Raw genomic sequence first — 24,460 nt, 5'->3', positions numbered from 1 at the left:
GTACTTGGCTGTCCTTGATTATTCCTTCTACAGCATATACATGTACTCGGCTGTCCTTGATTATTCCACCTACAGCATATACATGTACTTATCTATCCTTGTTTATTCCACCTACAGCATATACATGTACTTATCTATCCTTGTTTATTCCACCTACAGCATATACATGTACTTATCTATCCTTGTTTATTCCACCTACAGCATATACATGTACTTATCTATCCTTGTTTATTCCACCTACAGCATATACATGTACTTATCTATCCTTGTTTATTCCATCTACAGCATATACATGTACTTAGCTGTCCTTGTTTATTCCACCTACAGGATTTACATGTACTTAGCTGTCCTTGATTATTCCATCTACAGCATATACATGTACTTGGCTGTCCTTGTTTATTCCTCCTACAGCATATACATGTACTTAGCTGTCCTTGTTTATTCTACCTACAGCATATACATGTACTTATCTATCCTTGTTTATTCCACCTACAGCATATACATGTACTTATCTATCCTTGTTTATTCTACCTACAGCATATACATGTACTTGGCTGTCCTTGTTTATTCCACCTACAGCATATACATGTACTTAGCTGTCCTTGTTTATTCCACCTACAGGATTTACATGTACTTAGCTGTCCTGGATTATTCCATCTACAGCATATACATGTACTTGGCTGTCCTTGTTTATTCCTCCTACAGCATATACATGTACTTATCTATCCTTGATTATTCCACCTACGGCATATACAGGTACTCAGCTGTCCTTGATTATTCCACCTACAGCATATACACGTACTCGGCTGTCCTTGATTATTCCATCTACAGCGTATACATGTACTCAGCTGTCCTTGATTATTCCACCTACAGCATATACACGTACTCGGCTGTCCTTGATTATTCCATCTACAGCATATACATGTACTTGGCTGTCCTTGATTATTCTGTCAGAAGAATATGCTTGACTATCCAGGATTATTCCATCGCTAGAATATATATGGCTATCGTTAATTATTCTGGCAGCAGAATATGATTGGCAATACAAATGTACTTGATTATTTCATCAGTAGAATATACTCAAATTTTCCTATTAATTCCGTTAGAAGACTATACAATGTTATCCTTGATTTCCTGTTTATTTTAATCACATTTTCTAGATTATTCCGTCAGTAGAATATACTTGATTACCCTTCATTATTGTGTTAGTAGAATATCCTTTGCTATCTGTGATCTTCCATCTGTAGAATATCCTTTGTTATCTGTGATAATTTCATCTGTAGAATATCCTTTGTTATCTGTGATCATTTCATCTGTAGAATATCCTTTGCTGTGATCATTTCATCTGTAGAATATCCTTTGTTATCTGCGATCATTTCATCTGTAGAATATCCTTTGTTATCTGTGATCATTTCATCTGTAGAATATCCTTTGTTATCTGTGATAATTTCATCTGTAGAATATCCTTTGTTATCTGTGATCTTTCATCTGTAGAATATCCTTTGCTGTGATCATTTCATCTGTAGAATATCCTTTGTTATCTGTGATCATTTCATCTGTAGAATATCCTTTGTTATCTGTGATCATTTCATCTGTAGAATATCCTTTGTTATCTGTGATCATTTCATCTGTAGAATATCCTTTGTTATCTGCGATCATTTCATCTGTAGAATATCCTTTGCTGTGATTATCCTTTGCTGTGATCATTCCATCTGTAGAATATCCTTTGTTACCAGTGATAATTTCATCTGTAGAATATCCTTTGTTATCTGTGATAATTTCATCTGTAGAATATCCTTTGTTATCTGTGATCATTTCATCTGTAGAATATCCTTTGTTATCTGTGATAATTTCATCTGTAGAATATCCTTTGTTACCAGTGATAATTTAATATATAGAATATCCTTTGTTATTTGCGATCATTTCATCTGCAGAATATCCTTTGCTATTTGTGATCATTCCATCTGTAGAATATCCTTTGTTATCTGTGATAATTTCATCTGTAGAATATCCTTTGTTATCTGCGATCATTTCATCTGTAGAATATCCTTTGCTGTGATCATTTCATCTGTAGAATATCCTTTGCTGTGATCATTTCATCTGTAGAATATCCTTTGCTGTGATCATTTCATCTGTAGAATATCCTTTGTTATCTGTGATCATTTCATCTGTAGAATATCCTTTGTTATCTGTGATAATTTCATCTGTAGAATATCCTTTGCTATCTGCGATCATTTCATCTGTAGAATATCCTTTGTTATCTGTGATCATTTCATCTGTAGAATATCCTTTGTTATCTGTGATCATTTCATCTGTAGAATATCCTTTGTTATCTGTGATCATTTCATCTGTAGAATATCCTTTGTTATCTGTGATCATTTCATCTGTAGAATATCCTTTGTTATCTGTGATCATTTCATCTGTAGAATATCCTTTGTTATCTGTGATCATTTCATCTGTAGAATATCCTTTGTTATCTGTGATCATTTCATCTGTAGAATATCCTTTGTTATCTGTGATCATTTCATCTGTAGAATATCCTTTGTTATCTGTGATCATTTCATCTGTAGAATATCCTTTGTTATCTGTGATCATTTCATCTGTAGAATATCCTTTGTTATCTGTGATCATTTCATCTGTAGAATATCCTTTGTTATCTGCGATCATTTCATCTGTAGAATATCCTTTGTTATCTGCGATCATTTCATCTGTAGAATATCCTTCGCTATCCGTTATCCATGATTTTCTGTCAGTGGAATATTAATGTTTACTCAGTCATAGTGTATAGTTAGCTATCCCTCATTATATTGAAATAAACTTTAAAATGGTTGACTAGGTACTGTTGATTCCTACAGTATACCATAGTCATACCCCCAGTGTACTACTTTCTGTACCTACAGAAATTATCAATATAATGGCTGAAGTTTGTTTCACAATTGTCATGAAATAAATAAATAAACTTGAATGGAAATTTTTGAAGAACTGGCATATTTTCTTCTACAGGACCGAAAAACCCTTTCAGCATACTATAAATCATTGTTAATATTTTTATACAAATACAGCTGCTGCATCTTCCAAATACACTGCATATTTACTACATACAATAAATTAAAATTTGTAATGTACCAAATCAAAATAATCAACAAAATTTGTGATTGTACAAAATACTGGCATTCGAAACAAGAGGCCCATGGGCCTTAACAGTCATCTGACTACAGAAACTTGCAGAACGGAGAAGGGTTATTTTTTTTACTGTGAATGAAATCTTACTTACATGTTTTCCATGATGCAGATGGTGAGGAGTAGGTAACTGTAACAAGTGTTACCTATTTTTTGACAGTAAAGTTGGAGCTCAATCCCGATGTTGAAACTTCAGAAGTTTGAAATAGGTATTGCACAGGAAAACTATGATTTAGCAATTAGGTTACAAAATGGCCTCCCTGGCTGCTGTATTGAAGTGTTGACAAGGTTAAAAGTTTGCTACCTTTCCTTAACTTTCACACCAAGTTTTAGCTCAATGACACCAGTGGAACTGGAGAAGAAGTATCAAATATGTTTTTCAAGATGGCGACCATGGCGGCCATCTTGGATTTCAAATATACCCAAAAAATAACAACACTTGGTCAGGACCACCTCAGGATCCTTTCATGCATGTTTGAGCTCAATCCCACTGGTGGAGCCTGAGTAGGAGAAATGTCAAAAGTTTACGCACGGCGGACAGCACACAGCGAACGACAATGGACGAAGCACGATGATTATAGGTCATCATGACCGTTTGGGTCAGATGACCTAAAAACATAGAATGATAAATAGAATATCTAACATCTTTTAATACAATTTAGTACAACAAATTTTGTAATCACAAACATCTATGTTATTATGTATTGCAAGATGAATACTGATAATACAAAAATTCAGCTTGTAACAAGAAACATTGTTTTCTCATATAGTCGGTCATGCTTTTCAACCTCATGTGACACTGCCAGGTAGGTGGTTTGATGATCCCTACTCAGGGCGTGTTTGTTTCTTAGGAACCTAGCAAACAGATTGAGCTGTGCTGTAAAATTGTAGTTGTCTTCTCGGGTAAGATACATTACCTAATTTGCTTTGGATGACATGTGACAGATGGACCTTTCATATGTTGTTTGGTGAGGTAGCCACAAACCCCTATCAGAACAATGTTGCAAGAATGATCTTGTCTGGGGTGATAAATTCACAAACGGTAAACAAATATTTCGTCTGATTTTCTTCTCCAACAGGGTGAAAAAAAAAAAAAATTTAAAACACAATATTTCTTACCTAGTCATCTATCTCTGAAATCCAAAACTGCAATGTCATGAAGCAAAACTTTTATGAATCTAATTCACAAACGGTAGAAAGACATTCACTGTCTCAGGTTTAGGCAATAATTGAGAAAGTAATATGATACTTTAAGGGACTGAAATATATTTCAACCATGATCAGTAGACAGTGCAGTTTTTAAAACCTTATTCTTTGGAGCATGTCAATTCATTATGTGTAAACATTTATATGTACATTCCATTGTATTTAATATATTACAAAATGTAAATAAAGTATGTGTTCACTCAAAATCCACATATACAAACTTTTACATTTTACAAAGGTTGTCTACTTATATGAAAAATTGCATCTATAAAAGTAAATGCCCTGATGGTAAATTAAAAATCTAATTTGTGTATGAACAAATAAGAAAATACAATTTCTCAAGGCATTCCAACCAATAACAAGCAAACAGTGCCATGTACTACATATGTCACACGATCTATATTAACAGGGAATATCACAGCTCTGTGGTGCTATGATTACAATAAAAGTTTATCAGATAACCATGTACCTTTTTTAAGGTAAATTCAAACCAATGTCAATAAAATGTCACTAGACATCACTTGGCTGGCAAACGGTCATATTTACCCTGATATCATAGATCTCCTTAACAAGGTTGTTGTTATATTCAATGAATAAATTCTAATGGATGTGTTTTAAGTTCCATTTTGTATCTGATTCTGCTGTAAGCAAACTTGTCAGTATACAAATCAAACAACTTTCAATTACAAATATTTCTAAATGTCACCTTTATAATAGTTTCAGCATTTTCAAAAACCATTGAGGAAATTGTTCAATTAAGATGATTCTGCTGATAACACTTTAAATGGGTATATCATAACATAGTAAATTCACTGCTTCACTCATCCTAGCTATGATCAGGCCACCCCCTGTATCAGCCTTAGCCTCTTCCCATCAAATGGAGTCTCATCCTGGCACTCCCTTTTAAGACTCTGTATGCCATTCCCCAATCCCCCACAGCCAGGGTCACCTCTTTCAACTACTCCTATATCCCTGTCCCTCCTTATCACCTCAGTCATTGATCTGCATTCTTCTACAATTTCCTTATCACAAAGTATTCTCATGTCCTTTCTCGGTATAGTGTCAGCGTTGTTTCCATGGTGATTATTTACATTCTCTAACTCACAGTAAGAGTTCTCTGAATCCTCTGAATGCAGTAATGCTTTTTGATCTTTAGCCTTGACCTCTGTTGACACCAAACTGCTGCCCTGACCCCCAATAGGGACCTCCACACCAATATTGGACATCCCTGATCCCCAGCCTTGCTTTGTAACCTTGTTGTTGTTGACTTTGCTGTTCAAGCTGTTTACATCAGGACTCTCTGAAGGAACTCTATCAGCCTTCTGTTCTTTTCGCTCCTCAAACACGATCATAAGTTTCCGGGTCTGAAATTGATATAACTGTTGATAAAAGCATATTTCTAGAGGAATAATTAATGAGGAATCTGCAACAAAACTGTATTTCTGACAACCAAGTTAGGAATACTGCATTATTTGTACTGTTAAAGTTTAATAGATATTGAACACATATCTTGAGTTTTATTAGGAGATACACAGGTACTAGTTTAATATGATATTGCTATTGATGGCATCACATTACCATATTGTCTGCTACAATACACCTCAGTGGCAAGCACATCTTTGACTCAAAGTAGGAAGGTGGGAAAGCTACTGCATTTATTAGCATTTCTACAACAACTGCAACTTATGTAGGTAAGCATATATCATGTCACAGATGGCATGAACATAGCACAAAATGTTATAATATTTCATTGGCTAACTTCAGAGAAAAAAGTTTGTTGCTTGCATTAAAGTACACAGTGATACTGGTACACAAAGTACACTATGTATGAGAAGTACATGATTTTATCTCACCTGTTCATCTATACATCCAAACTGCCATGGCCAAGCTGCATTGTATAGAAACTGACGATGGTCAAATCTGTTGTCATCTGGACTGTAGGACTCGGCATGATAGGACGGAGTCAGGGTCGTCATCTTGTGACGGTTGATAGCATAACAACGAAAGAAATGCTTCACCTTCTGAGCAATCTGTTGTAAACAGAAAACTAGACTTCAGTGCAAGAAATAATTGTCTTAACGAACACCTATTTGCCTAGGTGTAACAAGTTTGTAGAACCTGCTCAGGTGACTACAGTACATTGTTACCATCTGTTGCACTTTTTTCTACAGTCTTTTCATCATCTCGTTGCACCATTTTTGACCTTAGTGTACATAGGTTTGAATAAAAAAAAGTTGGTCAGTTCCTTACTATTTTGTACACATCAAATTCAGTGGTAGAACATTTTATGCTGGTCTTTTGTCTGACGAAGGTGACAATGTAGTCATCGAAACATGACACTAAAATCTTCTGCTTGTGTTACAAGAACTTCTGTTCTAGTAAGTATGCTGATCCTTATCTGCTGAGGTGGACACCTATTTGCTCAGGTAATATATGAACCAATTTTTAAACCTTTACTTCTTTGAGTGAACATCTATTTGTACAGATATAAAGCAGTTTGGAAAACCTTACCTGTTGAAGTAAACATCTCTTTGCTCAGGTATGAACAAGTTTGCAGACCCTTACTTATTCAGGTGAACACCTGATCAGCAACATTTGAATGAACCAGTTTGGAGAACCTTACCTGCTCAGGTGAACACCTGTTTGCCCAGGTATGAACCAGTTTGGAGAACATACTGTAAGGACCACACTGGTTCTGTTTCCTTAGACGACCATAAATAGACAACTCTTCATAAGTCATCCCCATATCTTCCTAAAAACCATAAAATCAATAAAAACCAGTCATTTCCTGTTTTAGGTATTGAGTTGTACACAAGATGTATATCAACCATTCCAATATAACAGTACATATCAAGTCTTTATGACATGATGGACATTTCAAGGTGTGTTTTAGCTGTACCATGTGTTTTAGCTGTGCCATGTGTTTTAGCTGTGCCATGTGTTTTAGCTGTACCATGTGTTTTAGCTGTGCCATGTGTTTCAGCTCTGCCATGTGTTTTAGCTGTGTGCCATGTGTTTTAGCTGTGCCATGTGTTTTAGCTGTGCCAGGTGTTTTAGCATCACCATATTACGTAGTTTCAATTATGTGCAAAATGTTTCAGTCTTTTCTGATGTAATTCATTCATATCTGATGGTTTTCAGTTTGGTTTGATGTGTGTGACCTGTTCTGATGTGTATAAGTCTTTTCTAATATTTCAGTTTGGCTTGATGTGATGTGACCTGTTCTGATGTGTATAAGTCTTTTCTAATATTTTCAGTTTGGCTTGATGTGATGTGACCTGTTCTGATGTGTATAAGTCTTTTCTAATATTTTCAGTTTGGTTTGATGTGTTGTGACCTGTTCTGATGTGTATAAGTCTTTTCTAATATTTTCAGTTTGGTTTGATGTGTTGTGACCTGTTTTGATGTGTATAAGTCTTTTCTAATATTTTCAGTTTAGCTTGATGTGGAGTGACCTGTTCTGATGTGTATAAGTCTTTTCTAATATTTTCAGTTTAGCTTGATATGGAGTGACCTGTTCTGATGTGTATCAGTCTTTTCTAATATTTTCAGTTTGGTTTGATGTGTTGTGACCTGTTCTGATGCGTACAAGTCTTTTCTAATATTTTCAGTTTGATTTGTTGTGACCTGTTTAAGCCTTACGTTTTAAGTTGGGTTGGTTTAAGTCTTGTCAGGAATACTTTTTCCTCAAAAGATATATTTCTACCTTCTATTTGCATTTTCCTTTGTCATACCTGTCTCGGATTTTCTCTCCAACTTAGTCTTCATTAAAATATATTTCTTTACTTTAGATATTTTGATTAAACAGAATTATTCATAAACAAACTTTGGCTGATGAAGCATATCATCATAAGTTTAAGTTATACTGATATTTGTTGTAATTTACCGGCCTGATGGTACAGTAATGATATATAAAGATGGAGCTGCTTTAGGTTAATTTGGAAGGATACAAAAGTATATGATTAGTTTGGAGCTGGTTTTAAGGCAACAGTCCAATAAATACAGAATGAAGTCGCTAGAGCGCTGATAATGATTTTCTGAAAATAGTTACAGTAATCATGACCTTGAGTCAACAACTATGAACCTGAACTTGTCAGAGAGATGATTGTGTTTGTAATGAAACCACTAGAGCGCTAACAATCTTTAGTGTTATGAACAAACACAGACAGACAGATGGAGAGGAAATCTTCAGTAACATCCCCCCACCCCTAATTGTCACTCATGTATTATTAGCAGATTGTTGTTTTTAATGAGGATGGTCTGAGTATGTCATCGTTTTCATATCATCCTGTGACACACCATGACTGTCAGATCATGTGATAATGAATAACATCATACATATACATTTATTTTCACATGAAAAGTTGTAAATTGCATTTATGGGGAAAGGAAATGTTTATGTAAAAGGTTTCAATTTCTAAAGCAAACATAGTAATTTGTTTTGAAAAAGACTATAAATTTATGTATATGTATATGTAGTTCATTTATCATTAGCTGCATCTCCATTTCAGACTTATGTAACATTGATTGCTGTGTCTCCATTTCAGACTTATGTAACATTGATTGCTGTGTCTCTATTTCAGCCTTATTTAACACTGATTGCTGTGTCTCCATTTCAGCCTTATTTAACATGGTTTTGTCTCCATTTCAGCCTTATTTAACATTGACTGCTTTGTCTCCATTTCAGCCTTATTTAACATTGATTGCTGTGTCTCCATTTCAGTCTTATTTAACATTGATTGCTTTGTCTTGTGACATCAATGTTATGACAGAGAGGGTCACTCAATAACAAACTAGAGTTATCCCAACAGAACTAAAAGAGGCCTCAATAACTCAGTGGACAGAGTGTCATATAGCATTACTTGACAAGTCTGAGGAGGACCAAATGCTGCATGATGTAATTCAAATGATCATTAAGCTCTTTGTATATAATTCTTAATTTGTATTGAAAAGTCCCATTCACTTGTACAATCAGTGCAACCTCTTGTGGAGATCCATGGTGAGTGGTTTAATCTATTCTGTTTTCAAGAAACCTGGAGAGTTCAGTGTAGTACACTCAGAAAAAAATGCTATGATAACTAATCATACATGTACATGATCTTTCATAATCAGGTATATTAAGAACCATTGTAATGTACACAACATAGGCTGTTGTATTACCAAAGGACATCACTATAGAAGAATTTGTAAAACCTTTCATGTATACTCTAAATTCACTTTGCATAGTCAAATGTGCTTAGAGAAATATTTTTTACAGTTACAACATAACTTATAGAGCAGAAAAAGTCAAGATTACAAAGTGTCTGGAGCAAATATTCAAGTGGCATAACTCCAGCATGGAATTGCAACTTCTTATATATAGATATATATATATATATATATATCAGTGTAACTTGTATTTAGCAGACCAGCAAGAATGGAATGAGAGATAGATGGACAGGAAAGACAGATGAACTGGAAGGCACCTATAGGTCAAGACACAGTGTAAATGTTGCTGTTTATACCTAAAATTGCTAAAAAGAAACGGAAAACAAACATCGAAGCCTATTTCAGCCTAAAAAGTCCAAGGCTACAGCCCCCTCCCCATACCCTCCCAACACATTATTCCCTTCTGGTCAACCATCAACTCCACCACTCAAGGCTTCAGCCCCCTCCCCATACCCTCCCAACACCCTTCTGGTCAACCATCAACTCCACCACTCAAGGCTACAGCCCCCTCCCCATACCCTCCCAACACCCTTCTGGTCAACCATCAACTCCACCACTCAAGGCTTCAGCCCCCTCCCCATACCCTCCCAACACATTATTCCTTCTGGTCAACCATCAACTCCACCACTCAAGGCTACAGCCCCCTCCCCATACCCTCCCAACACATTATTCCTTCTGGTCAACCATCAATTCCACCACTCAAGGCTACAGCCCCCTCCCCATACCCTCCCAACACATTATTCCCTTCTGGTCAACCATCAATTCCACCACTCAAGGCTACAGCCCCCTCCCCATACCCTCCCAACACATTATTCCCTTCTGGTCAACCATCAACTCCACCACTCAAGGCTACAGCCCCCTCCCCATACCCTCCCAACACCCTTCTGGTCAACCATCAACTCCACCACTCAAGGCTACAGCCCCCTCCCCATACCCTCCCAACACCCTTCTGGTCAACCATCAACTCCACCACTCAAGGCTACAGCCCCCTCCCCATACCCTCCCAACACATTATTCCCTTCTGGTCAACCATCAACTCCACCACTCAAGGCTACAGCCCCCTCCCCATACCCGCCCAGCACATTATTCCCTTCTGGTCAACCATCAACACCACCACTCAAGGCTACAGCCCCCTCCCCATACCCTTCCAACACCCTTCTGGTCAACCATCAACTCCACCACTCAAGGCTACAGCCCCCTCCCCATACCCTCCCAACACCCTTCTGGTCAACCATCAACTCCACCACTCAAGGCTACAGCCCCCTCCCCATACCCTCCCAACACATTATTCCCTTCTGGTCAACCATCAACTCCACCACTCAAGGATTGGTCCTAGAGTAGTAAATGCAATAAAAAGTTTCTAAAGATGTTTCCTTAAACAAGTGGTCTTTTCATGGGGTAGCTCTTTTAAGAAAATTCATTTCACATTTTTTTTTCATCAAGTACTTTTTCATTTGAAATGGCAACTTACTTCATCTGTTTGAGCAAGCTGACCATTGGATAGGGGTTCCAACTCAGCTGTTGGAGGAGCTTCATAGATCCTGTAACAAAAAGAAGTCAATTTTCATGTCCAGGTAAAGCTTCATTTGAATCCTAAATGTTACAGTATAACTTCATCTGGAAATGTTATCAAAGGAAATTCAAATCTGATTGTGTCAGTTGTTTAACATTCACAGCCTTGTTAAAAAAATTTGCAAGATTAGTTTCATGTTTTGAAATATTTACATATAGTTTACAAATATTTTGCTGTGGCTGGACTTACTTCAACAAATTCATGCAGTTTTTGTTTTACATTAAACTTTCTCTGCATTCCTCTAGGTAAAGTATACTTTTGTAGTTTGTATCAATCAGCATTTTTATCCTCAAATTTTAAAGATAAGTATGTTTCAAATGTTTCAAGTCAGAAAGCAATAAACCAGATTTCAAACAGAGATTTTCATAGTGAGCACCAAAAGATGCTCACACAATGCTCAGACATGTTGATATAAGATAACACAGTGTGTAATCACTACTCACTTTTCCAGCATGGTGAAGCCAAACTTATTGATACAATAACGTATGAAGCTCCTCAAGTCAGTCTTACTGATTCCACCTATTGGGTTGATATCAGCACTGGAACAGTCGTACTTGGTCATATATCCCCGCAGACTAGAAAGTATAAACCCAAAATTTCTCTCATCAGAAATCTTGTCTTAAATGTAGGAGAAGAGCTTAACAAATTCCTTTCATCACATCAGTTCATTTTTTTCAAAGATATTATCTTCTCAATCATTCATGATGATATTATTTATTCAACATCTTGTATTTAAGACCCTATAGGCACAATCACCAATACTGTTTCTAGAAGATTCTCATCTCCAGAGAAAGGGAGATAACACCACCATCCCACTCAATATTCAGCAGGGGATATACCTAAGTTGGAGCATATTTCTATTGTCATTAAACTACACAGATTCTGAGGAAGTTTTACAAACTCACTGTAAAATGATACATTTCACGGGACTTAATTTTCATGGTTTTTAATAAAGCTACTTTTTCATGGCCACTTGATTTTGTCCAGTAAATTTAACTCAACAAATATGTGTATCCATGATATCACTGAAAATAAATCCCCCATGAAAATGATTTTACAGAGTACGTACAGAAAATATATCTACAGGTCACCACTCTAGACCCCCTAAACACAACAACTTAATGGTAAAGGCATTTTTATCAATAATCTTTTAAAGAAATATTTGATTGGCTGAAAACTTTACCCACACTTTCATAAAATCAAATCCATTACATACCTCTCATCCACATTGGCTGACCCTAGAACTAGAAGACCTCCAGACCGCCCTCTTGCCCACAAAACCAGCTGGGCAAACAGGTAGGCTAGAACCATCCGCACGCGTGCCTATAGAAACAAAACCCACATGCACCATAATTGTAAATTAGGGTATAATTGTTTTTGTGGGGTATTTATTTTCATTGATTTCATATATACTCCTAATCCACGAATTCAAATGTCCACAAATTGTTCAAATCTGTACTTATAAAGTATGTAATACATATGTATATTTGTAAAATTATACATATGCTCAAAGTTTATATTTTGAATGTTATGTGAAAAAACAAGATTTCCAATATTGTCATTTATCTTAGCATTTTTATTGATCAAGTATCAATTTTCAAAAGTAAGCTGTTGATACTTTGATCTAACAGGGTATTTAAATCCAATCATTTTGCTGGTCAATCAATAGTGAACCAAAACATTTTGGTGAAATAAAAATATGAAAAATATTACATTTTGACAAGACATAATTTATAGATAAAGTTTCAAGGTACCTGCACATTCTGTAAAGCCAGGTTTTCCCGAGGGCTTCCTCCCATGGCCTTGAATCTTGGCACTAGTTTTAATGTTGCTGTAAATATGCTAAGGAATGCTGCTACAGCAACATCTATACAGATTGTCAGGTGGAAACTAGACAACATCAAAAAAAGGGAGATAAAGAGACTATTCTGTGAGAGTGAAGTTTGATGTGCTGAATTTACAGCATATGTGTCAAAGGGGAGATAATTCAAGTCATAATCAATGCAGATCAGTTGCTAAAGTAAGTACACATGTTCAAGACCTCAACTCTCAAATTTATATTCAAAATATAGACTTCCATATATGAATTAAAAAGTGCCTGTCTGACTCCTTTTCCCCACGATTCCCTCTGCTACAAAATTAATTTTCTGTCTGTCACCACCAACATTACATTCAAAGAGCTCCAACCTTCATACACTGATCTATTTAGGTCAGAGTAACCTTGACCTACATACCTGCCAATCTGCTTAGCCAGCCCTGCTGCTCTGTCCCGAGTCTCTTGGGAGCTATTTTCTGATCCCATGTAACAGGTGGTAAACACCTTGTTAGCAAGTTCTCGGGGGTCTACAGGAACATAAGCCCGATCTCCAATGATACGTCGTATATCAGACAACACCTTGGTATCTATAAATGGAAAATTAAACTGTTTTGGTTAAGATGTTTCCAATTTATATCCAATTTTAATTAAAACTTTACACATATACAGATTTTATCCTGCAATAAACCCAAAGAACCATCACATAACCTTTCATTAAAAGTCCACACTGAAGTAAAGTAGGGTCAGAAATTCTGCTACAGCAATGAACATGGGAGGGCATTTTACCAGAAATGAGATTTTTCAGGACTATTTTTACAATATAGTATTGAAGACCATAAAAATTCTTGCTCATTGTACAAGCTCAGTCATTTTGTTCTAGACACAGAGAAACGTGCTGTTCCTTCTCATCCCTGCATTCCACTTTTTTCGGCTTTAAACACCGGAAATATTATCATGATTTAGAGTTACTATACCTTACCTCCATGCTTAACAGCATCACATATCTTGTGGCACATAGAGGCCACAATACAAGCTGTACTGGAGCTGTCAATGCCACCACTGAGTGGTAAGAAGAAGCCACCCTGGCCACTACGTCTCAGATAGTCCCACAGCCAACAGGCAGGCCCGTTACTGTAACACATCATCATGTTTAATTATCATACACTATAACTTGTATACCAATAAAGTGGTAGCATTATGTGTTTACTGAAATATTTGTATTGTCTATAGACAAATGTGAGTAAAAAGAAACCTATCAACAGACAAACACTAAAACTTCAGAAAATCCTTAAAAAAAATGAAGAAAAATGAGTAGGGGCCGATATATTACACACATCCCCAAATTTCTTTCTTTCATTTAAATCTTTGGTCAAGGGTTACATTTGATCTTTAACCTTGACTGATGACCACCAAACTCTTATCAGGTGTGAATCTTGGTGGGATGATGTTATGTTGTGAATATGAATTAAATCTGAACAGGGGAGATATGGTGTACCCAAGGTTATCCTATACAAACACACACTGATGGGGTGATACAGAAGTAATGAAAATAAAATTACCTTTCTGACGATATGAGATTTTAGATCATTCATTAAAGGTTTACATATATAATGTATATATAACGAGGCTAAGGCTGGTCACTTGTAAACAAAACACTTTCGATTACCAGTGTAAATAAGTATTTAATCTGTATCTGATAGATCTACAAATGTTCAAATATTGTAGCCATATCATCTGATACTAGAAATAGTATCCACACTTAACTAATGGATCAGGTCCTCCTACCAAATTGTACCTTATTTCCTCCTCAGCAGTACAATATTGCCACTCCAGGATATCTGTTGTGGGTTTAAAGAAATCACTGTTTGTCAATGCAAAATCACAATGAATCCTAGGATATGATGTACTTTGTGATCCCTAAAACAAAAACAAAATATATTGTAATATCCAGCAGAAATCCTAAAGATCCTTTCAAAAAGACTGTAGGTGAAAACCATCATATGGATAAAGTGTATTTATTCTACAATAAGCAGCGGGGGGCAAAACATATTTCAGAGCCCTGATATATGCATCAATTGGTAAATTTACGATATGCAGAAGTTTTCTGATATAACTTCCACATTATGCAAAGATAAGATTAAAGCATACTTCAGCTGAGTAATATTTAATAAAAAAAAAACGTTGTGGGGATATGAAACAAATAAAAGTAGGTCCCATACTTAAGCTGAGTAATATTTAATAAAAAAAAAAAACCTTGTGGGGATATGAAACAAATAAAAGTAGGTCCCATACTTAAGCTGAGTAATATTTAATAAAAAAAAAAAACCTTGTGGGGATATGAAACAAATAAAAGTGGGTCCCATACTTAAGCTGAGTAATATTTAATAAAAAAAAAAAACCTTGTGGGGATATGAAACAAATAAAAGTAGGTCCCATACTTAAGCTGAGTAATATTTAATAAAAAAAAAAAACCTTGTGGGGATATGAAACAAATAAAAGTGGGTCCCATACTAAAGCTGAGAAATATTTAATAAAAAAACCTTGTGGGGATATGAAACAAATAAAAGTGGGTCCCACTTAAAATACATGTACAAAAACCAATGTTATACAAAGTTCAGAAGGCTGTCACCAAAAAATATGTGATTAATCTTAATACTCATATGGACAGGTAAAGTCACAGGTGCTACTTGTTTTTTTGTGACATCATAACACAGAGAGAATACAGGTGTATAGTCATTCAAGGGCTCACTGTGTAGTCTGAATATGGCATATCCCTGTTTATAGTAAATACCAACCTCTAACAGAAATGCCTAAGGGATTCTTACAAATTTGGTTTGGTGAAGATTGTTCATGGTGGCAAGTTTACAAAACGTGAATGTAAACAGCTTTTATATTGATACTAATGCATGATATCGTGTTGAGTATTTCTCAGATAATTAAGGTTTTATTAACGATATGAATAAATAAGATTTTCTCTTTACTTTTTTTTAGTAAAAGCTGTGTATATTGGGAGATTCAGAAAGGGAGATTAGCTTATTAAATATATAGTATGTGCTAACATTGCAGGTGTCTTAGATGAACATGAGACCATTCTCATGCTTAAGCATAAAATACCCAATTTCCTTTAAACTCGCTTAGATCATAAAATAGCAGCTGAAAAGAAAAAACTATTATACATTGAAAATCTTACTTTAAGTCTTTTTGAAATATTTCAAAGCACTGAAAAATTATAAATTCCGATATCAGATTTATCACCAAAGTATTGGAGTCTGAGCACAAAATGTGTATTTGGGCACAAGTACATGAATATGCATCCTGGTCTTATTTCATCAATACGTTTCAATTGTCTCTATATACTTCTTCCTTTATCTTCATCTTGCTCTCATTTCATTGATCTCAAGTATAAATTATTAACACATTTTTTTTTCTTGTTGCTATTGAAATTGCCATTTTGTGATTAGACTAACTACCAGGCTTTGGATTTATGCCAGTAAAAAGCCGGTACTCTCCATCAATCTAATTCTCAGAATGGTCAACACTCACCCTTAAAGAATGACTCCGTAGAGAGTTCCTATAGCCTCTTACGTCTTCTAGGTCAATCGTGGCAGTGTTCACAATCTAAAATTATCACAAACTTTTAAACAAATAAACTTTCAAATAAATCTGTTGCTACCATCTTAGGAGTGTTTCATGTATTTTCTGGATTTAACATCCAATTAACAGGCATATATAAATGTCTATTTTAGTAGTGTGTCAGGATACTCCTAAATATTTTACCACAGTGTTTACAATTGTGTCACCATAAGTTTACTATGGAGGTAATTCAACCAGGACAGGTCATTCACATACCTGAAGTTATAACAAGAGAATGTCATACTAATTTAGGGATAATTTCTCAGGTTTTAGTATATAGTATCAGTATTACTAAAGGGGACTTCTGTATCTGCAGTGTAATAGGAAAGTATAAGTGTGGTAAGGTGAAGGGGTGTAGTGTGTTCTTCATGGGTTTTTGTTTGTTTGTTTTGCTTGGATTGTAAATAAAGGTATATACGTTTCGTTTTGGTTTGCTGGTTGTTAATTCGGATGAGCCAATTTCCCACACTGATGCTCAAGATGGCTTGATTTTTTAAAGAAATGCCAAAAACATATACAGTATATGTAATGCTTGTTTATTGATAACACCCCGGTACGAATGCATGACCACTCAGTGATCTAAAGCGTGACCTGCTGTTCAATATCGAAATATTTCTTACCACTTCCTGTACGGAAAACTGAGGCCCCTGGGAAACCATTTGACCATTTACAGCGATGGCCGAGCCACCATCATAGTAAGTGCGTTCGCCATCACATCCAATATGGTTGGAAAACATGTACACACCTCCACACTGTAAACAAAAGAAAGATTTTAAATGTGAGTAGGTATCTTCACGCAGTAAGAAAATCACAAAATTATCTTAAACCAGATGTAAAGAAATCTTAATTTTAGAGAAGCAGAAATCTTAATCTTAACAGCAGCAGGAATCTTAGCCTTAAGAGAAGAAATATTCATGTAGACATCTTAAAAACAAAAATATCATTGACTCTTAAACAAGTAGAAGTCTTAAAAGGCAGAAGTCTTAAACAATAATAGCACCACCAAAATAAATGCCCGCCTCATACCAAAGAAACATTCAGTATTTCACCTATTGAAAAGAATGCAAAAATGGAAATGGTAGGTATTAATGAAAATGTCAAGCAAGACATAATCTGTGCTACATGTTTTAAGTAAAAACCAATGCTTACCCAGTTTTAAAGAGATGGGTGTAAATCTGAAATATCTGCTAAGATTAAAATATAATGTTTATAAGAAATACAAATATCTATATACAGAGAGACAGACAATGCTATACCATAATACGTATCATCAAAGTTTTTGACAAGGTACAAAACAAATGTTTAAAGACCATTAAATGCTGTTGAAAATTAGAGCAATAAGGACTATAAAAGAATGTAAATAAAGGGGACAACTGACATACTGTACCTTCATGGTGGCTGACTTAATGAGGTCGACTCTGATGTAGGATTTTCTCAGTTCATGGTGACTACCACTGCCATTGGTGATGATCTCCACACCGTCCAGACTCATATCAATGTGCTGACTGTAACAGAGGTAAATACAACCAGAATTCAAAAATACAAAGCAGCAAAGCTTATATCTTGCCAGATGGACTTATGCATTTCAACAGCATCAATAGTGTATTGCACCTGAAAATATTGCACAAAAAGTTACCCATCAATAACATGTAAATGGCATGTTATTTATGCTGTAAGCAGAAGAGGAAGGCACATATACTGGCACTCTGATAAGTAGGACAAGACACTGACCTGTGAGATGTCCATAGTTCCTCGCAGACTTCACTCCCAATACATGTGTCTAAAGTAGATATTACAGCATCTCCAATTGGTACTGTTTTCTGCGATTAAACAGGAAATTCTAAATCTGTGGTCCTCAGAGAATGACTTATAAGTCTGAGTCAGTTTCATTTTTTTTATTTATAGGAACAAATCTTCATTTTTCAAAGTCAACATTAAAAAATTCAACATTTATTGAAATCAAGCAGACATTCCAAAACCATTCTTTGTATCTTATTGTCTTTTCCTTTTCATGGAAATGGTTTTAATGCTGATGATTATGACAAAAATATGAAAAACGGAAGATGTTAGTAAAACATGCAAGCCCCCACCCAATCTCTACTGGAAATAGGTTACATCAGAAGTCAGAAATCTAATCAAACTTTCTGCTAATCGATTTAGGCAAGGAAAAGTAATTTACATTAGAAATGAGTCAGAAAATTCATATTTAAAAAAATAAGCTGTTTTACAGTTCAACTCCATAACCATTGTTTGAGGACCTCTAAACAAGATACAATGTCATATTTCAATAAGACCCAAGGACCAGACCTAAACACATCCTTAATATTCCAGGGGTTACGACCACTTTTGCTTCGCTCTCTGCAATCCTTTTAGAGTAAATCAAATGGATATCCACGTTACATAACAGTATATTGTAATGGCTTTAAAGTTGGGATGTTGCTTCTTTTGTAATCTTCAAAATGAGAGTATCAGCCTGTGATTGGTCATCTTTTTTATTAACCGATCAAATTACTTTGTCTGTGCCTTCAATTTTGCCATGGCATGTTCCAGGGGTGCAGAGAGCAAAAGTGATCAAAAGCCCTGGAGTAACGAGGATGACATGAAGTATAACCGATTATTTCATTCATGCAGTAAAGGTATAAGAAGTCTTATCAATTTAGTACTAAAAATTTAAGACTTATCAGATAAGAAAATTTTTCAAAATTCTGTTCTGTCTCAGTTTTAACTGTACTATCTCTATCGGTATCAAGTTCACTTAAAAGAATTATGTTTTTCCCAACTGATTAATCACTCTGAAAATTTTGAAAAATAAAAAGACTAAGTCACAGTCTGTTACCAAGGTACTGTTATAGATATCTGAGTTAATACCAGACCTGTCCTGTGATGTCCTGTATCATTCTGGGCAGATAGAAGTCCTCCACCATTTTACGCTTTGACCAACCAGTGAACCAGCGAGTCTCCCGGTAATTACCATCGTTGCATAGTGTTATCTTTGGGCGAATCAGGAGAATTTTTCTACAGAAAAATTTGGCTTTTCAATTAAAGATGCACTGTTTGAGAAGGTAAGTGAGATTAATTAATGAAAATTTCTTGTAATTTTTTTTTTTTTTTTTTGTGTAACCAGGAAATACACAACTAATAAGGACTTTAATTTCAACATTTAACTTATATAACATGTAATATTTTCACACATATGTATTGCTACAATTTCCTTTCCTCATATACAGTTTTAACATTACCTTAAACATTTCAGGTTCTCTTATTAACTCCTTTCCTGAATTTAACATATTCTGTTACATCCTTGATGTAACATAGATCTTACAGTCATCCCATCTCTAACCATTAATATTCTAGCTGAATCACTTTCCTCCCAGCCCTACCATAATCTCATACGAACAGAAAATATTTCTCCTGTAATAATGTTAGCATGGTTTGTTTACTGGGTTTATAGTGCAGCCAGGGACATTTTACAATGGGGTCTTGTGGTAGTAGCTGATAACTACCTTAATGAATTACATAAAGGAGTTCATCATGATCAAATGTCAGAGCAATGAATTTTCCGTTTTTGTTTTTCTTACATTCATACTTTCTCCTATCATTAAATGACTCTGATCTTAATGGTTTTTACTGTGGCTGTCTAAATATATTTCCTTTCCTTAAACCAGCTGAAGTCTCCCAATATAAGCCTAGTCTTTCCTGTCTCCATTACTGGTATAACGACACCATTGCAATAGTGTAAAACATCTAGATTCTATAATACTTACTTGTTAAGGAAAGTTATTCTGCAGTTGTAGGCAATATTTTTGTGCATAATAGGCCTGAAAATTACAAACAGATAATATGTACATAGAGGACCAAACAACATTTACCTGGCTGGTAATCAATATATAATCATCACAAACAATACTCTCTTAAATGGGACAAACCAGAACTGTGTTGGGACATCAAAGTGTTAATGACATGAAGTCCTCTAATTATAGCAACAGTGATGTAACAGAAAAAAAAATAGGTGATGTACAATGTACTATTACAAATGCCAGACAATGTTAGGGACTGAACAGCATTTGTCTGAATATCAGGGTGATCTTACAGGGCTCTCACACCTCATTTTGGGACTGGGGCCCGGGGCCCGGGGCCCTTAGAATTGGGAAAAAGAGCAGTGTTTTCCTTAGAATTGGGAAAACTTGGGGTCTAAATTGGGAAAAAAAGATACTATTTTGCATCGGCCCCAAATCTGGCAGATTGAGAGCCCTGACTTAACAGAGAGTAGGATCAAGCTGACACTTCCTTTATGGCTACTTTTGTCCATCTTTGCAGAGTTATTTGATTATTATGTATTTAACACTAAACAACCTGTATTTATATCCGAGAAGCCAGTTCAATACCTAAACATATCCAAATGATCAGACACCAAACATATGTACACAGTCACAGTACAATACACACCAATCAGATGTACACAGTCACAGTACAATACACACCAAGCAGATGTACACAGTCACAGTACAATACACACCAAGCAGATGTACACAGTCACAGTACAATACACACCAAGCAGATGTACACAGTCACAGTACAATACACACCAAGCAGATGTACACAGTCACAGTACAATACACACCAATCAGATGTACACAGTCACAGTACAATACACACCAATCAGATGTACACAGTCACAGTACAATACACACCAAGCAGATGTACACAGTCACAGTACAATACACACCAAGCAGATGTACACAGTCACAGTACAATACACACCAAGCAGATGTACACAGTCACAGTACAATACACACCAAGCAGATGTACACAGTCACAGTACAATACACACCAATCAGATGTACACAGTCACAGTACAATACACACCAAGCAGATGTACACAGTCACAGTACAATACACACCAAGCAGATGTACACAGTCACAGTACAATACACACCAAGCAGATGTACACAGTCACAGTACAATACACACCAAGTCACTTTATGACTGGTCAGTGGTCTGATTATTGAGAGGAAAGCAATCATGAAATGAAACTTAATTCATAACTTATCTTTAGGGTGTTTAAAGCAGATCCTAATCGTGAGGTGATCTTAACAAGAGGGCCATGGCCCTCAACGGTCATCTGACAATTGATGAAAGGATGGACAAACCACACAATTTACTGATGGTGGTCTTACAAATCTAATGAATACAAATTCTGAACATTCCTTGAAAGTATCAGAAACTCATAAATGATAGTTTCTGTCCATGAAAAGCAGTTGCACATGCACAATCATGTTACAAAATGGCTACTGTGGATACCATGTTAAAGTTTTAATCAGACTGAAAAACGACAACAAATCATCACATTCTTTTCCCCAAGAAATCAAATTCTAAATATTTTTCTCATCAGTATGAATGAAACTTGACAAGCAATTCAGACTACTTGTTCTAGATAAGCCATGATGGATTTTGGACCAAAATTAAAAAAATAAGATTTGGTCAGGACAATCTCAGGATTATATCATGCATGCTTGATATCATAGTGTCAATCCCTGATAATGTTTCAATCCAATTTTGACTGAAATCTACCTAGGCATTAAGAAGGAGTAGTGATTTTAAGCAAAATATTGACTAATTTTCCTATCTGAGGACCAGCCCGCTCCTGGGTCCAGAGGAGTCAAATGAATTTCCTGAATTTAATAACTGATTCCCCACCCAAAATGATGTTTCAGACCTAATTTGGTTGAAATATGCAAAGGCAATAAGCAGGCATGGTGTTTTAAAGAATTAGTTTATGGACTGCGGACAGCGCACAGCAACAGTCGATGCATGATAGCAATAGGTTATCTTGACCTATTGGGTCAGGTGACCTCAAAATGAGATGTCTTAATACAATGTAATGGACCATTCAAGACATGTAAATAGAGTAATATTCTGGGACTGAAATAAAGTAGTCTTAATTTAGAGGTGGTCTTAAAGTGAGGTTTCATTGTATATGGTCATGCATGTCATGTTTCTACCAGAAAAGAAATATTACTGTGATGATTAAAAATTGATTTACAGTAACAATAACCTTTTTAAGATAATAACATCTAACTGGTGCCTACAATATGATGGTATGCATATGGAAAATGATATTTTAGAGTTAATTGCTTATTCATAGATTTGCCTTGTAAATAACATACCATTCAACGAACCAGGATAATGGATTTATATGTAGCTGTTCTTTACTGTGCTGTGTTTGTCTCTTTACAAAAGTATACACAACTTTGTAACAAAATATTTCATGTATTTTGATCTCTTGATTCCAGTTCTTACAGTTTTTATACCCAGTAAGGGATCATGTAAAATTCAACAGCTCCAGACATGTCTGGTATCCTATTTTACACTTTCAATCATTACAAACAGCTGTTGACACATTAAAACACCTACATGCCCACATCACAAAGAATATCCTGGGACTCTGGAGATGACAGAAGGTTTGCCAAGACTTGCCAGCTGTGCAGGAAGGTGTCACTCTCCATGAAATGGTCACCACATCCATACCCACTGGTGATAATAAAAACAAAACAAACCTTGAATAATTTTTTTTTCTCTGATAATTGCAGATGACAAATGACACATTTTTGTAATCTTTTTCAGTTATCATATGGCCAACACAATATTTACAAATAAAAGTTTCATATATTTTTTGAAGATTTAACAGATATCTGCAAATTAAAATTTGTTTAAAAATACCACAGTGGTACATTTTGTAGGTCAAGTACATTCATTTTAACAAAATTTGCACCTCAGCCCAGACATACATTTGCAGAGTAATATTGTAGCTCGTGATAAGGACAGAATAATGCCGATCAGATTGAGGGAGGCATGTATCATTATTCATACAAGCTACAGTTGTAATTGTTTTAAAATGCTCCTAATTCTACTGATCACGATCTTACCAAATTTCTAATTCTGGACCTAATCTGTATTTGGCTCCATCCTCTTTAGCTTTCTGTATACCTAGAGCGAAAGAAGTATATATAAATTGTGCCAATATCATATTAATAGTTTTAGCATTCATATTTATAAAAATAAAAGTCGTTATAAATTCTGCATTTAGTTTTATCAACCAATGAACTGACCAATGTCAAACGTTATCGACCGTAGAAAAGATGTAAACAGAAAGTAGACACAGATATAGGTTTTACTTTCTTACTTTCCAAAATTCTTGACATATTCCCTTCAAAATCCATCGCCCATTGATTTAGGGTACATGTTGCAAGTGTTGCCGTTCGCCCCATGTCCTTCAAAATGTACAACACAGGTATCGTTAGCGTCTCAGTAACCGAGCAGGCTTCTGCTTTACGGTCGATTCAGTTTCTTTTCTCGTCTCCTTTAACAGGAGAGTTCCAATCAGGCAAACGCGCAGAGACTGTTCTGGAAACGGGTGTCAGACATCCGCCGTCCCGCACCTCCCGCCCTTCACCCATGATTAAAAAAAGTAATGTGCATCATTACAGCAATATACTCTCATTTTTCCCCGGGCAAATAAACGTTTGAGTCGATATATTTTTAGGGGGCGAAATGGTTAAGAGCAATATGAAAATTATGGGGCGATATGATTGCCAATTCGGGATGAAATACTTTTAAAATGGGGCGTAATGAATAAAAGTTGGGTCGTTAAACAAAGAAGCCCAGTAGACATGTATTTGTATTCATATCGTAGGTTCCAGAAACTGTTCACATGTCAATCTAATAAAGAGTCACCAAATATCATGTCAGCAAATCTCACATTTAACGATAAAATCATCAGTTATTATTATTATTGATTATCATCAGAAACAGATAAATGGATCTAGCAACTTATGAAGTCTCCT

General features: G+C 35.5%; 1 protein-coding gene across 1 annotated transcript; it reads right to left on the bottom strand.

Annotated features, from left to right (window-relative positions):
• Positions 1-5,098: 5,098 nt before the first annotated feature.
• Positions 5,099-23,884, bottom strand: LOC132559460 (glutamine-dependent NAD(+) synthetase-like). The gene is made up of 19 exons (XM_060224081.1): positions 23,800-23,884; positions 23,543-23,603; positions 23,031-23,147; positions 20,381-20,434; positions 19,490-19,631; positions 18,348-18,436; positions 18,004-18,121; positions 17,237-17,368; positions 16,527-16,601; positions 14,779-14,900; positions 13,963-14,114; positions 13,402-13,570; positions 12,922-13,057; positions 12,384-12,490; positions 11,611-11,742; positions 11,066-11,135; positions 7,010-7,138; positions 6,240-6,416; positions 5,099-5,750 (listed from the first exon to the last, which is right to left on the bottom strand). Exons 1-19 carry the CDS (start codon positions 23,882-23,884, stop codon positions 5,223-5,225), a joined length of 2,595 nt encoding a protein of 864 aa, XP_060080064.1. The 3' UTR covers positions 5,099-5,222.
• Positions 23,885-24,460: the final 576 nt, after the last annotated feature.

This window comes from Ylistrum balloti, unplaced genomic scaffold (assembly GCF_031769215.1).
Source record: "Ylistrum balloti isolate Yb309-2 unplaced genomic scaffold, AGI_CSIRO_Ybal_v1 Utg369662, whole genome shotgun sequence".
NCBI lineage: Eukaryota > Metazoa > Mollusca > Bivalvia > Pectinida > Pectinidae > Ylistrum > Ylistrum balloti.
This window is presented reverse-complemented; position numbering and strand designations above follow the sequence as displayed.